Source organism: Falco punctatus (genome assembly GCF_963210335.1).
Source record: "Falco punctatus genome assembly, chromosome: 1".
In the NCBI taxonomy this organism is placed as follows: Eukaryota; Metazoa; Chordata; class Aves; order Falconiformes; family Falconidae; genus Falco; species Falco punctatus.
In genome coordinates, this window is record NC_137580.1 from 70,926,113 (window position 1) to 70,941,047 (window position 14,935).

The following is a 14,935-nucleotide window of genomic DNA, read 5'->3' on the forward strand; positions in this document are numbered from 1 at the left end:
TTTCTCACCTCTTGCCTATTTCTCCCAAGGGGAGGCGAATGCCGTCTGGCTGCCCTGAGCCCCTGTTTCTCTCCATCTTCGGAAGGTGTGGGAAAGGGGTCTGATGGAGGCAAACCCTTATTTCAGGTCCATGTCCTACTTGTTAGCAGGATGAGTAAACGGGGTACGTGGGGTGAGCCCTGGTGTGCTCCCCTGGTACCATGGGGCTGCTGGCAGGAGCAGCAGCACCCACAGCTGCCTGCACTGCAGGAGGGCTCCAGCAGAGCCTGCGGGCACCACTGCAAATCACGATTTCACACTGCTACCCTGAGTCTGGCCTGCCACAGTCCTGCCATGTCTGGTTACCTGGGCCTGTAACCCAGGGCCAGCCTCCCAACTAGAGGATGCACGTGCAGAGCCAGGAGCAGGGCATGGGACTGGATGTACAGCACGCATCAAAACCGCAGTGCGGGATGTCTTGCACAAAATAATAAAGGAATGATGGCATTTTGTTTTAAAAAGTGCCTTCAGGATGGGTGTTGCTGGTCCTTTTGCCTCTTGCATAACAACATACATCTTTATCAAGTGCAGTATTGGGCAGAGCTACCAAAGTCTTTTCGTGACTTACCAAAGACTCATGAGGTTTGTTCTTGGTGTGTATCAAGAGGCAAAGAGAAAGAGCGGCAACAGCCAGAGGTTTGGGTTTGTCACTAGTTTGCACTGAGTTTTGTTCAGTTACATGTTTGAGGGTTAGTTTTTTCTTCCAGCATTTGGGTTGTCTATTTTTGCTTCCATAGTTCTTTTAGTTGGCATCACCTACTGCTGCATGGTAGATTATTTGTTGAATGAAACCTTACTGAAGTGATTCATATACTTACTTCTTCTCTGCTTGTAAATACTTTGTCGTGAAAGTGCCATTCTTTTGTCCTGGATATAAATGAAATTGTTGTCATTGGTCCTTATGGAGCCACTCAGGACAGTACTCATTGAAGTTGGGCTCTGCTGTGCTGCTTGAGTTGATTCTGTCAGTAAAGTCTTGATAGAGTATCTAGATAAAATGGCAAAACATACATGTTTCCATTTGGTCTATAGGCTGAATTCAGACTGCTAGCACAAGGAATTTTTTAGATTTCAGTTTAGTGACTTGATGTTTTTGAAAAGGTGTGGTATATAGTGCATGTATTTCTATCTTACAGCAGCTATTTAAATGAAAAGCTCTAGCTACTATTATATTTCTCTTTAAAAGCGAAACCCATCATTTTTCCTAATGTGATTTACCCTTTGTTTCCCAGGGGGTTATCCTGCCGTGTCATGCAGCTGGTTTGCCTGTGATGCCTGGTGCATCGTTGAGATGGGCGATTCTCTCAGCAGATTGCTTTCTCATTGGTTAAGTTAATAACTGCATCAATGCTCTGCCTTTTTGTGTTATGTTGGAGCGCTACCATTGCAACACAGGTGTGAAAGCTGCCCCCAAAGACTAGTGATGCAAAAACTTGCATACTCGTTACAGAAAGTCATTCAGCAGTTTGAAGACTTTCACCTTTTACTGTTAATGATGCCAAGATGCGTGTTGTCTAACACAGACAGGGCTGCCCCCTCCCTGCCGTCTCAGACCCGCTGAGGTAGGTGTCCTGCTGGTGTATAATGGATGCAGTGTGAGGGGTTTCTCAATCTGTTCTGAGAGTCAGTAAACCAAATCATTTTAATTGCATGCTGCAAGACATGTCTAGCTTGTCATCAGACTTCAGTTATTCATATAGCTCTCAGTGGAAAATGAGGTATATGCCCGAGGGGAATTGCATCTGTAGGCTTCTTCCTGTTATTCTGTTCTCTCCTTGCATCTACTTAGCATTTTCATTTACCTACATAACTTTAATGATCCTGTGGATAATGTTTTCTCTTCTTTTATTATCTGCTTTTTTTCCTTTCCCTTTCTTTTGCTGTATGTCTTCTGTTTTTCTCTTCCTAATTTAAAGTGTTTGTTTGCTTGGGGTAGTTTTTCCCCTGCCAAGAACAGGAGTGTAATTTCATATGAACTGGAGGGTGAACTGTTGATCATTTTTTTAATTCCAATTGCTTTCACATCAGATCAGGGGTTTTTATTGATTGCAGCGATGCTGTGCAAATCCTAAAATGGATTTTAAACCAGCCAGATTACATCACACGACCATGGGATTTGAACAAAATACTGTCCTTTCAGGTCCCTTTTATTTACTAGCCAAAATAAACTGAATGAATGTTCTTTCTTTCCACTCCTGTATTTCTTTCTGCACTGCACATAATATCATCCTCCCTTCTTTATTCTTATTTTTTTTTCACATCTTCATTCACAAACTGTGTCACCATGTCAAGAAGTTCTCCATCTTGGTCTCTGTCATCTCTTGGAGATCAGCATGATAGAGCTGACTTGAAGCTCTAGTGGTGCTGTGGTACCTGTGGCACTGTTGGCACTGAATCCTCTGCACATCTGCAGCTCTTCCATCTTTTCTTTCCTTGGCTGGTGCTGTTTTCTGCATGATCACTGAGTGAAATGGATCCTATCAATTTGGATTCTGGCAAAATCTAAGATGACATTTCTGAACAACTCTTACATTTTTGATATACAGCAAGTATTGGAGAATATGTACGTGTTTCTGAGAGATATCATGAGGTTGCTTTCCTCCCTCCTCTTCTTTGCTTACAGTAGTTGGTGAGCTTTTAGCAATGTAGTTATTGCCTGCTGTACTTCTTCCTTCATATGAAAAAAACCCAATGATGCTAGTTTTCCATTCTACTGAACTTGCCAATCTGCAGTCTTGCATCCAAACCTAGACAGCGCCAACCTGTAGTGAGCAGACTGACTTAAGGGAGCTCATTCCCATCCTGAATGTGTGTTTTTAACTTTTGTATCTGTTCCCACATTATACTCTGGGCAGTTTCTGCCTTGTGTTAGGTAAATAAATGAGAAAATAACATGTAGCACAGTAGAAAGTAACTGTAGTAAATTGTACTGCCTGTATTAGAAGAGCGTTTTTCCTTGCTTTGTTCAAACATGTGCCTAAACTGAAGCCACCTTATTGTTACAGGAATGCATGGGGTATTTATTCTTGTGGTGAGAGTAGGCTAAATCAAATGTAAGCAGTTCTGTCACCAAAGTATGCAAATTTACCTATTAGTTGTGTTTCTTCCTACTTGCCATCAGACAATCTGTCTGCCTTTAAAAATTACTTTTGTGTGGATAGCATATATGAATGATTTTTTAAAGGCTCATAAATTGATATTTTAAAACTCTGTTTTAGTTGTGTCCTGTTCAGCAGAATGTATAGTCTACGTTAGGTCAGACAGTCAGTTTAAATATGCAGTATGTAGAATTTACTTATGCTGATGCCTTCGTTGAGAATTTAGTAAAGCATCCATCCAATTTTCGTGGGAATTACAGGAATATTCCAAGAACTAAAAGGCCTGCAGTATTAGTTCTAGTAAATCAGTCTACAAATGGAGATAAGCATGAACTTGTGTTCAAATCCGTAGCTACTTAGGAGATGTTTAAATAGCGCTTAAGCTTGATACCAATAAAAGTTAACGGTGAACTTAATGACTTTTCTGTCCTAGGATGCTTTCCTGAGACAGTATTTAGGTCTTAACTCCTTGGAGCACATGATTACACATTGTTTCAATTTTGCTTATGTATGCCGTGCTGGATGCTGTGTTGGTAAAGTGCTCAGATCTGTAACTTAAGTGGATGGATCACTTAAATCCTGGATGGATTTCTTTGCCCTCTTTCCACCTATGTGTGTGGGGTTCCCCAGGGCCAGTCCATGGGAAACCACAGGATTGTAAGGCACTACACGTTTCAGACATTGAGCAGCAAGGATCAGTTTGCTCAAAAAATAAGTCTGCCTGACCACTGTCTTGGATTAAAAAGTCAGGTGCTATTGTCTGATTCTTGGGAGTAGCTTAGGAAATTAGCAAGAATAGTGTGACAGCAAAGGAGATCCTGTGCACTTCTTTGGAGTAGTAAGGATTGCTCAAATGATTGTGGCAGCTCTCTAACAATCCACTTTTTATTAATGATGCCTTTCTGTTTGTTTTTGTTGTTGTTGTTGTGGTTTTTTTTACAGGGGTAAGGAAGAAGAATCACGCTCCTTTAATCTGAAATATACTTGGTAACTCTAAACATTCATCCTAAAAACTGCTACAGTTTTCTCATTTTTTTTGCTTCATCATACAAAACAAGTGTGTAAGTTTCTTGTTTTCTCCTATATACCCCCCAGTTGTGGAGTATGCATAACTTTAATTATGCGAGCAACACTAAATTACTGCATTGTTTTCTGCAAAGTTGTTTTTATATTGAAGCCAGTCTGCTTTAGGAGTTGCTTCTGTGCTGGTGGCTAGCAGCAGTAGTGCCACTACAGCAGTTTGTAAAACACAGGGTGTAAATGCAGCAGTGTTTTGGTGTGGACCGATGCACAGCTTCATTCAGGTCCCTGGAATGTGACCGATGCACAGCTTCATTCAGGTCCCTGGAATGTGTTGTGATGGTCCAGTGCAGCCCAACTCTTTAAAGCCCTCGGGTCCCTCCCATTGCAGTTAAATGAGGGTCTTCCCCATAGGTTTCGGTGACTATTTGCAATCAGATGTCTATTTTGTACTCTATACTTCTGCACCTGGAATTTCAAACGGAGAGATCTGTCATTTTAGGATTATCTTTAGTGTTTATTTTTTGGCATGTTTCAAAACAGATTGTGTAAATGTCAGAAAACACATTTGATTGCTTTCTTTTTTGTTTGCTCCTCGGTACTGTGTTAATCATCACAAGTTGCGTTAATTATGACAGTGTTTAAGTACTGGAAAGCCAGAAATTGAATGTAATATTTTTTAGATCCTGGTTGTAATGGAGAGAACAGCATTTATTTTTCTTTAAGACTGCAGTCTATTCTTCCTTAAGTTGCAACATTGCTGAAAACCTAATCCTAGTGATTCCCCTGTGAGAGGAGTTTTCTGATGTTACAGCCCCAGTAACATGCAGTCATTTCTGTAGCTGTTGTTTGGCAAGTTTATCTGAGGGCTATATCCACACCATCTGTATTTGCTAAGAAAATATTTCTCTTTTGAACAAGAAAATATAAAATAAGATCACTCAAGATACAGTGACACATATGTCCGTGTGTTGAACTCTGATTCTTTTGTTGCCAGCAGTTTGTCTCAGCAAAAGAGAATTGTTGTCATGACAGTAAAACTAAACTCCAATAGTGTTTTCCCTGCCCAGAATTTCAGTTCAGTTAAGCACTTTGGGAAGCCAATAAATGTAAGATAACTGGTAACAGGTTAGAAATTTAAAATCTACATGCAAAACCTGAAAGTCTGAATGTAAGCATTTGCCCACAAGATAGGATTTTCCTGCATCTGTTCTCAATGTTTCCTGCTGCTAAGGAAGTTTCGGGGTTTTCCATTCTTAAAGAAAGCCCTAGGTTTTCATTTTCCTGAGTAACTCACAAGATACAGAAAACTCAGCTACAACTACAACTGTCTTAACCATATTTGTGAAATTGTATTTCAATGCAATTTATTTGTTTACAGGCACAAATTGAAATTGCCCTCAGGATGAAATGCACTGCAAGTATACAGATAGTGAGTGATTTAATATGTCTTCTCATTTATCTTCATCGTTGTGGAAATCCAATGAAAAAGTATTATTCTAACCCTTTGTAAAGAGCTTGGCGTGCCCAGCTAGAGCATATAGCATTTAAGCTTAATCCCTGTGCTCTTCAGTTATGCAGTCTATAGTCAGAAGCTTTAACTTCACACTGGGATTTGGGCTGAATGCCTCTTAAAGAAAATGAATGCTTCTTCGCTGTTTTCATGACTGATAAGTCTGTAGATGCTACGACCTGGAGTATTGGTGTTAAACAAAACAGTACTTCGGACTGCAGGACAGTGCAGGTACCAGAGCAGATTGTCCACTGTGACATACATGTGTATGGTATGTACATTATAATACTAGCATCCATGTTTAAAAATGTTTCTGTCCTATCTTTTTCTATATCGGTGCTCAGAGCAAAGTTTCACGTTGCAGTTTACAAGATACAGGTTTGCACACACAAACTCAGGGTTTACAGTTTCACTCAGTGTACTTGAAAGGAAAAAAATGTGTAGAAAATAAGTGCCCAGGATTTCAACATGTATTTGTTGGAGGAAAATTTTGCAGTTTTTAACTGCCTGTGGAGGTGAAAGCAATGAAATGAGGCAATACCAACAGCTATTTTTTTTCTCAGGGGAGATTTCTTCAGTGGAATGTGTCAATCCTAATGTCAAACAGTGTTTGCTTAACTTTGTCTATTACTAAAGAGACTCCATGTTTGCATCAAGGGGTCAGTTTTGCAAGGAGCTTCGCTTCACAGACCTAGTCCAGCAAAGCCTTCACATGCATCTCTAACTTCAGATACCTAAGCAGATTCCTGGGAACTTCAGTGGAAGCGCAATTTTTTTTTTTTTTTTTTTTTTTTTTACCCATCAATGCAACGCTTTGCTGAACTTGGCCCAGAGCACTGAGTGCCTTGCAGACCCGAGTCCCAGGTTTTTCACTTTATATGAGTAAGACTGGAGCTCTGGGCTTGCGTTTAGCTTGACCCAGCAGATAATACCACAAAAGGTTGCCAGAAAAAAGTCCAGTAATATGGTGCTCCTCCATGTATACCTAGTGGTGATTTCTCCAGCCAATGGGGTGATGTGTAACCACATATCTTGGATTAGAGTCAAGCCCTCCGTGTCAGGGTTCACAAGCTGCTAGTATTATATGTTTCATGGTGCAGTCATAGTATGTTACAGCTGAAATTCACCTTGTGTGCAAAGCAGAGCAAAATCCTGTGTACCACTCGAGTTCCCTCCCAGCCCTGCTGTCAGGGTTCGGGGGCTGCAACAGCCAGCCAGACACTTCCATGTGGTTTAGGTCAGAATCCAATTAAAAGTTTGAGTGGGACTGGAGTGATGCATGGATGTTCTTCTGGTCTTTTGCAGCAGGGTTGGTTTCACTCAGTTAAGTTTAATCCTTGGTGAATCACTTGATGAATGATTTAAAATGTATTTATGGGTTGTGTGGGGTTGTTTTTTTTTTTCCCTTGTCTGCATTCAAAGCTACCTTTATTCTCTAGTGTTGATGGCCAAAGTGTCATTCCTTATGCTTATGAATTACCATTAACTTGTGGCTACCTGAGAACACATACTTTAAAAATGCTTGTGTTTCTTTCCCCTTTTTTTGTTTGTTTTTTTTTCTTCTTATTTTTTTATTTTTTTCTTTTTCCTCCCTTTTTTTAAGGGTGGGTGGGTGGGTTATCAGTGTAAAGATATTTAAAAGCGCAAATGTGAAGTAAGGATAATGATTGCTAAGAGGATGTGGGTGGTATGTCTGATGAGAGCGGTGGGCTACAAGGCAAAGGGGAAAATGCTGTGAACACATTGTGTTGATGACTGTTGCCTGTGTGGGGGGGAAATAAAAAAAGATACATAACTGAAGAAAATGGACTCTTTGATCTGCTCTCAGCGTCGATGACACTGTGGCAAGTGTGTAGCCGAAGCCTGAAGTGATCCCGCTATAGAATGCCATGAGCCTGGGATTGAAGGACAGCGGAGTCACTCTGAGAATTGCACTAGCAGCGTGTTGCACGTCGGGAGTGCTTCAGTATGTCACGACCATGTGAGAATGGACTGTCTGAAACCACTGAGTACCAAAGTTTGTAACTGAATGAGTTAGCATTTGTATTATGTTGGTTTTTTTTTTTTTTTTGAATGTTAGGATAAATAAAATGTATTTTTCAGTAAAAGACACACTGCAAGTAAGCCTGCAGTTCCCTGCTTGGTCCTGTGTTTGCAAATTATCTTCACTGTTGCACAGAACAAGTGATAACAGAGGCATTGCTTGGTTCAATGTGTAAACACTAACAGAAGATTTCACCGGAGAGCAGATCTAAAACCCTGCACTCAGAGCCTCTCCAAGTTTGTGCCTTGTTGTAAGTCTCTTTCTGACCTGATCTCACTGTTTATTCTGCCCTCTTAGGACAAAGGGAAGTTGGGGCCATTGCTTCATTTGACTTGCTTTGATTATTTTTTTTCCTAGATACAACTTAAATGAAAGAAGAACTTCCCAGTTTCAGTGTGCTAACTTTGACTGGTGTATGGGTTTGGGTATCCAAAGAACTGCATCTCTGTTTTAATGTTTAGAGAGAGCATTGATGGAGTGAATAACTTTTTTCTGCTCATTCTGTGTTATTTTGTGAAATACTGCGATACAATCAAAAATAGTGTTACTTTGTTAGTGGATAGCAGTATTGCTTGAATTATTGCTAGGAAAAGCCTTTTGCTGCTTTCCTGGGTTCCTTCTACCCTAATGGAGATTGAGTAGCTTTCTGATGTTAAGTGAAGTCCAAATGTTTAAAAAGGCACGAGTCAAACACCAAAAAATCACGTAATGGACTTGAAAATGGAAAGATTATGTTTGCATTTTAAAAGAATGCTTTCACTTCTCAGTTTTCAGTATGTAAGTGGCATATTATAATGATCTTCTTTTTAATCACGTGCCCTAGATGCTTAAAGGAAAAGAGATGCCCACCTCATTATTTATCTGCAAGTAATACAACATGAAGATGGCCGTATTTTTCCAAGACATGGCTACACAGTCTTCCTACCTTATTGGAAACACAAGTTTCCTGGTAAAACAGTGGTTTGGTGCTTGTGACATTCTCTCTCTCTTTCTGGGTTCTTTGAAATTGGTACCTTAGCACTGCGTTTAGCATAGATATTGTCAGTGACTTCACTGCCTGTGTATAGTTAGTGATTCCGATACAGAGATACAAATGGATTAATTGGCAGACCCCAAACACAAGTGGAAGGAGAATAGATATTGAAAGGAAGAATTAGGAAAAGGGGGGAATGAACTGGGGGACAACACAGCCAGACAGCCTTAGCTTCATGAGAACAAGCTGGGTGGCCACAGGAGATCAAAGGATGACCACAACAGAACCAAATTAATAGTGGGTGTGTGGAGCAGAGAAAAAGGCCTTAGATCACTTTGTTCAAACTAGAGAAGCTGGAAATTGCAAAAGGACCTGGCGTTGTCAACAGGAAAATTTGGGAACTGGTCCTTTACTTTTCTCCAAGAACAGCTCCGGGAGCCTTATTTCAGTGGACCTCTGCAATGAGCTCTTCACAGCACTGCTGGTTTCTCACAGTAGGTGGACATTTTAAGCTGAAACCTCTACAAAAGAGAGGTGAAAATTAAATGCAGTGACAGACATGGCCTCTCACCTTCCCCTAAGGGGTCCAGTCTTGCAGCCAGTGTTTGTCCAACAGCGATGCACCTTACACTACAAGAATCCACTGAAATTAAAGTGAGAGGGTTTCTTAGGATACCTTAAATTAAACTGAAAATTCAGGTGGAATTATCTGGGATTTTCAAGGATTGCTGGAAAAAAATCTTATGAGTTTCTAAATAGTCTTTAAAACATCACTGGTAGGAATGAGACCAAAAGTTAGAAATGCAGCACTTTTTTTCAGGAGTGGGAACAAAGCAAAATGAGAAGCAGATAATTTCCTGATGTCAGATGTGAGCAAGCTATCCAGGATAAAACAAACCACTTTAAAAAAAAAAAGAAAAGAAAGAAAAGGCAACTATTTAGGATTGCTGTCATCTTGGATTGTTGCTATTGAGAACATGTAATCTGCTTGCCAAACCCAAACTGTATCCCTAGTCTATCCAGCTGTTTTGTTTTTGAGGAACCTATCATCCAGTTACCAAATGTGAACCTAATACTGCAGAATAGTGGCTGCCAGCCCAGCTCAGCCACTGCCCTGCTTTCCATTGACCTCTGCTGGACAAGGCACACAGTTCAAGTTGAAAATGTGATTAAAAACCTTGCAGAATCAGGACTTCTCTTTATTTTGCTATTTTTAACAAATCCTCCTGTGTTGTAAGATACAAGTGCAGCATGCATTACATGGGCTTGTAACTCCTAAAACATGTCCGTATTTAAAGACTGCAGTTCCTTCTGTGAGGTGTAGCCAGACAAATTCTCTAGAAGATGCTCTCATTAAGTCAGAGTTGAATTTATAAGTAACATGTATTCATTGGAAAACTGGGCTAAGTATTTTACAAGTTGTTGCATGTGTGTTAACTCCTGCACCTTTCACTGAGTATAAATTAATTTTATTAAAAGTAAAATAATTAAAATTATAATCTTGTTCCCACTAACAAAGGGAAAGGAAGATGTTGTCAGTGTGATTGCAGGCTATTCTGAGATCATGCTTAATTATACCCACGCAGCACTGGTTGGTATCCATTATTGGTAGGAAATGATGCGTTTTACCAGCATTTTATGGCCAAATGTTACAAAATAAAGATGTTTGGTCCCCATATCTGCTAATCTGTATTGCACTGATGGCTTACTTCATAACCTTGTGAGGAGATCTGCATTCCAGACCATTGATCTTTATATTTCCTTGTGCTTTCTGCACCAGGATATGTTTAGAAGTGAGAAACTGAATCCTGAAATTTGAATATTTTTTAAGCATATATGAAAAATACTCTTTAAAAACTAGCACTCTTTGAAATTTTAAGGGGAAAACTTCAGAATCTCTTGCAGGTTGGTTGTTTTTTGGAGTTAGCTGGATTATCATTGCATTGTTCTTTCTGTGGCTTCTGGTTAGAAAGGACTGAGCATTCATTTGCTTCTCTACGTTTCACACATGAATTACTGCTTAATTGCAACCATTGCTGATTATTTAAAAGTACATATAATAGCCATCATTAAAGATGTATGTTGCACATTTGTGATTAACCTCCCCTGATTTGATAAATGCTCATAGTGTTTGCTTTGGTTGTAACCCTGAGTGTGTTTTCACTTCAAATGCAGGCTTAAGCAATATATTAATTTCACCTTATTTTTAGAAGATTGTCAGTTTTGTTGTTTCTGTAGCTATGGAGCCCACATAAGGAAGCCATGGCCTTCCATTACCCAGCTGTTGGACTAAACCCCTTCTGGAATCCCCATTATGTCCAGCTGTTAGGGTCAGATGGCTTCAGATGCAAGTGTATTGCTGTGATACCAGGGGGTATCCAAAGGACATGTATCACTTCTAAAGGAGCAACGTTGGCCTCAGAGGTTCTGTTTGATTTAGTTTCAAGGGATGTTGGCAAATATGTGGAAGCCCCAGAATTGCCCTTATTACAGGCTGGTTGTCCCATTCTGAAAGACTGGTTTTCAAAAGTGCAGGTGAGCACACAATTTTCCTCAACAAGCTTACCTGATGAGTAAATAAAAAAAGCAAAAGACACAGATCAGTATCTCTGGGAGACTTGATGTATTTATGTTAAACAGACCTCTGCATTTCACTTGAAAGAGAAGCACACCTGGTGGTGTTGGGCAGATACTCGGCAACAGCCAGTTTATCTTTTGTAATCGGAAAATATGTTACGCTTTTTTAAAAGTGAGCACCGATAGTACATTGTTTTATGTGCCAAAGGGCCCTGTTTTATAGGCACACATTCAGAAAGCTCTTAGAATTGACAGATTTGAGAGGGGGTGAGCATTGCAGTGGGATTGCTGATATCAGAGAGAGACCATACCGATAGAAATTGCATTATCTAGAACCTTTTTATTCTGATTTTGGGTTGTGAAGTCATGGGCGAGCCTGGCAGATTGTTAATGCAAATTAGGATATGGATTGAGGTCATCATCTGATGATATCTCAGTTCCCTACAAGTGAAATAGTGATGATAGCTATTCTTTGTGCCACTCTTTGTCCACCTTCTATGCTTAGGGTGTCATATCACTGCAGGAGGAGACTGCCTCTTCCTAGGTGTGTGAATACTTAGCTCTTATTTTTGTCTTATATGATACAAATACCAAGCATTAATAACAAATACAAAAGCTTGTCTTCAGTTTCAGTTCCTAAAACAGTAGTGGAGGTATCAAACAGTGTCTAAAAAATAGAGGGTGCAGGCTTTGAGCGTGGATGTTGAGGAAAAGAGACAGCTTTGTGGGAGCCTTGATGAAAGAAGAATGGCTGTGTTTGGGGAGTGGGAGAGGAGGCTTGGAAGGGAGGAAGGAGAAACTGCCCCTTTTTGAGGGAGGAGGAATGCCTGGGGATGGAGTGTTGTGTAAAATCTTCAGCGGAAGAGTGAAAGAGCATTTAAGGCTGAGAATCAGGAGCAGGTTTTCTAGCAAGGCTAGCCATGTTATCCTAGAGGCTGGTGTCACTGCCAGCAGTGTTGGTATCACTGGCCTCTCATTTCTGGTGAGTGTTGCCACTGAAGAGGGGCACCTAGGTCTTACCTTTCCTTTGGGCAGAGGATTTAGGCAGGCACCTCCAGCATGTGGTGCATCCTGCTTGGGCTCTACGCCAGATGGAGATACCTCTGCCTCCTGACTAGAAGGAGAGCCTAGGACAAGTGAGTGTTTGTAGAGGAATGAAGCTGGGTTAATTAGCATTGATAATATACATCTGTGGGTTGGTTTCAGGGGCGGTGGGTTGGCTGATGTAGATAAGGTGCAGCTTTGGCTGATTCTGTTCAGTGATTGAGAGCCAATGAAGAGAGAGCAGCCGAGGAAGAAGCAGAGAGAACACATGTACTGGATGAGGTGAAGGCAGCTGAGGGACTGTATGAAGAGTATGCTGGTATGAAGTGGTAAAAAGACCCTGTCACAGCCTGATAGTTTGGAGAGTGCTGTGACAGGTGTTCAAGTTACGTTATTGGTTCCTGTGTGGTGGTGAATTACATGGTTTCTCTTGCCCCTATCAACACCATTCCTTGCCCAATGAAAGGCTTTCCCAACCAAGAAGGGAACAGACAAAAACCAAGAGTGAAAAGAAAACCAACGTTTTTCACACTGTATTTTTACCTGTTTTATTTATTCTTTGACTACAAGTGTGTCAGCATTTTCAGGAAAGACAACCACCAGTCTGTTTCATCCCATTGATAGTTTGATTTTTGCAATTTCTGCACTATTGGTTTTTCACAACAGAAAAGAATTTGTATTTTTTTTTTATTCTTGTAATTTTTTTTTTTTTTGTGGCAGTCGAGTTTTTCCCACCTGGTTTTTGGTTTTTTGAAGAACAGTTGTTCCTGGCTTTTTATTTCACATTTTTGTGACCAGAACTCACCCACTTTGTTGTATAAAATTAAATCAGATGGATCATGTCAAGATATGAGCTAAGCTGAACTATATTCTTTCTTAATCTGCAATGCTGTTATAAATGTAAAATGTTGGGTTTGGGTTTTTTTTTTACACAGTTCCTATGAAGACACTGCTTGAACGAGCAAAAAGGTGTAAGTATTTTAATCAGAGGACTTGTATGAATAATGATTAATTTTTTTGCATTGAAATATGAGCCTAACTTACTTAGAAGAAACTATTCTGGCTCTGTGCAGGCTTTGCTAGACTGTGCATTCAAAATGGATTTCTTTCAGGACCTTTTCCTTCATAATAGTTCAGAATTGCCTTAGTGGATGCTCATTTTTTGAAATACACCTGCCTTGATTACACACAGGGACACAAATTTTTAGGAGCCAAACTTGAAGAGCAACCAGTGTTGGCTTAACTCTGCTGATGGTGATAACTACAGAAATTATACCACTGATTTCTGAATTTCAGAATTAAGGGAACTGTAAGTACTTCTGGAAATGTTACCACACATTTTTAATCAATTATATTTAACTATAGCAGTTAATATAAACCCCCAAAAGATAAATAATAATAACCAAGCTCTTACTGCTTAAAAAAGGGAAAAATATTTTAAAATCTTGTAAAATAAACCCTGCTTTTTTGTAAACAGGCAATACTGAGTAAGCAGGAATTCATGGTCCTATTTAGATGTTAATTGTACTTGAATATTTGAGTAAGGATTAGTCATAGGCCTAAAATACCTAAATACTTTAAAATATGTTCATAAATAATCATTCTTTGTACATCATAATTGTTCTTACTGCATGTCAAAAACATGGACTTCAATACTCCCCAACAAAGAAAAATGAGGGACTATTTTTGCGTTTGGCACAAAAAAAGTGAAAATAAAGAACTAGCACCACCCTGAAGGGAGTGCATGGAATACTACCAAATTGGTCTTTACTTGCCTTGGCTTGTTTTTATACAAAAGTCTTAAATATAGGTTAATATGTAAACACTGTGCAAGCACTGAGAGTTTGATCCTGGCTTGTTGAAACCAATGGCAAATTTCCCATTAACTGCAGTTTGCAAGATCAAGCTCCAAGTTGGTACGGTATGTACAAGCCTAAGTCATTGAGGGAGCCATGGATTCAGGACAGCAGAAGCTCAGGTGCTCATTTCAAAACCAGTTGCTGGAGGAATCAGACTTTGCGTCGAAAACCTTCCTGCACATGTTGGAATTTTCTTGATGGAGAGGGTATTCATTACCTGCCAACAGTTCTGCTTTCCCTCTCCTTGCAGTGTACCGTCTGCCAGATGGTAGACTTTCATACTTAGTCACATAACGCCTGTAAAGACACAACGTGGTGGTCTGGCATTAGCAAATTTGTGCAAAATCTGTACCCTGTGGGTGAGGCTAGAGAGAGATAAACACTTTACATCCAGATAAGATTACACTTCCACAACCTGTAGGTACAATCGGAAGATGTTCTAGTATCTGCAGAATAACAGATACTGTTTTCTTAGGATTTTCTGAAGATCCTCAACTTCATCCATTCTTCTCAGGCTTACCATCTTCTGGATCAGAAAAGCCTGAATGGAAATCTGGCACAGGCTCTGCAAATGTTACTACCCTTATGTCTTAGCAAATAGGGATTAGGAGGAGTAGTAAACCCCGCTTCTCACATGGCAATGCAATTACTAGTCTTTGGCTACTGGAAAGCATCTTTTTTTACCTTATTGCACAGTTGTTTAGCCTTCAGGAAAGTTGGTGACTTAATAAAATATGGCATTTTATTAGGCTGAAAACTGGCTGGCAA

The 14,935-nt window shown here is 40.0% G+C and overlaps 2 protein-coding genes across 5 annotated transcripts in view; one reads left to right on the top strand and one right to left on the bottom strand.

The window, feature by feature from the left end:
* LOC308055117 (uncharacterized protein C4orf54 homolog) overlaps positions 1 to 14,935 on the top strand; it is a 67,633-nt gene that overhangs the window by 41,948 nt on the left and 10,750 nt on the right. For 2 of the 3 annotated variants that reach the window (XR_013924338.1, XR_013924339.1), the window contains exons 2-3: positions 4,080 to 4,198; positions 5,539 to 13,677. The exons of the other annotated variant lie outside the window; for it this stretch is intronic. The gene's annotated coding sequence lies outside the window, so the exon portion shown is untranslated. Of the gene's footprint in view, positions 1 to 4,079; positions 4,199 to 5,538; positions 13,678 to 14,935 lie in introns of those variants that run through there. 3 annotated transcript variants of the gene reach the window in all.
* MTTP (microsomal triglyceride transfer protein) overlaps positions 12,841 to 14,935 on the bottom strand; it is a 28,711-nt gene continuing 26,616 nt past the window's right edge. For both annotated transcript variants that reach the window (XM_080368819.1, XM_080368818.1), the window contains exon 18: positions 12,841 to 14,464. In XM_080368819.1, the coding sequence (XP_080224945.1) occupies positions 14,296 to 14,464 (169 nt within the window). In that variant the 3' untranslated portion in view covers positions 12,841 to 14,295. The remainder of the gene's footprint in view (positions 14,465 to 14,935) is intronic.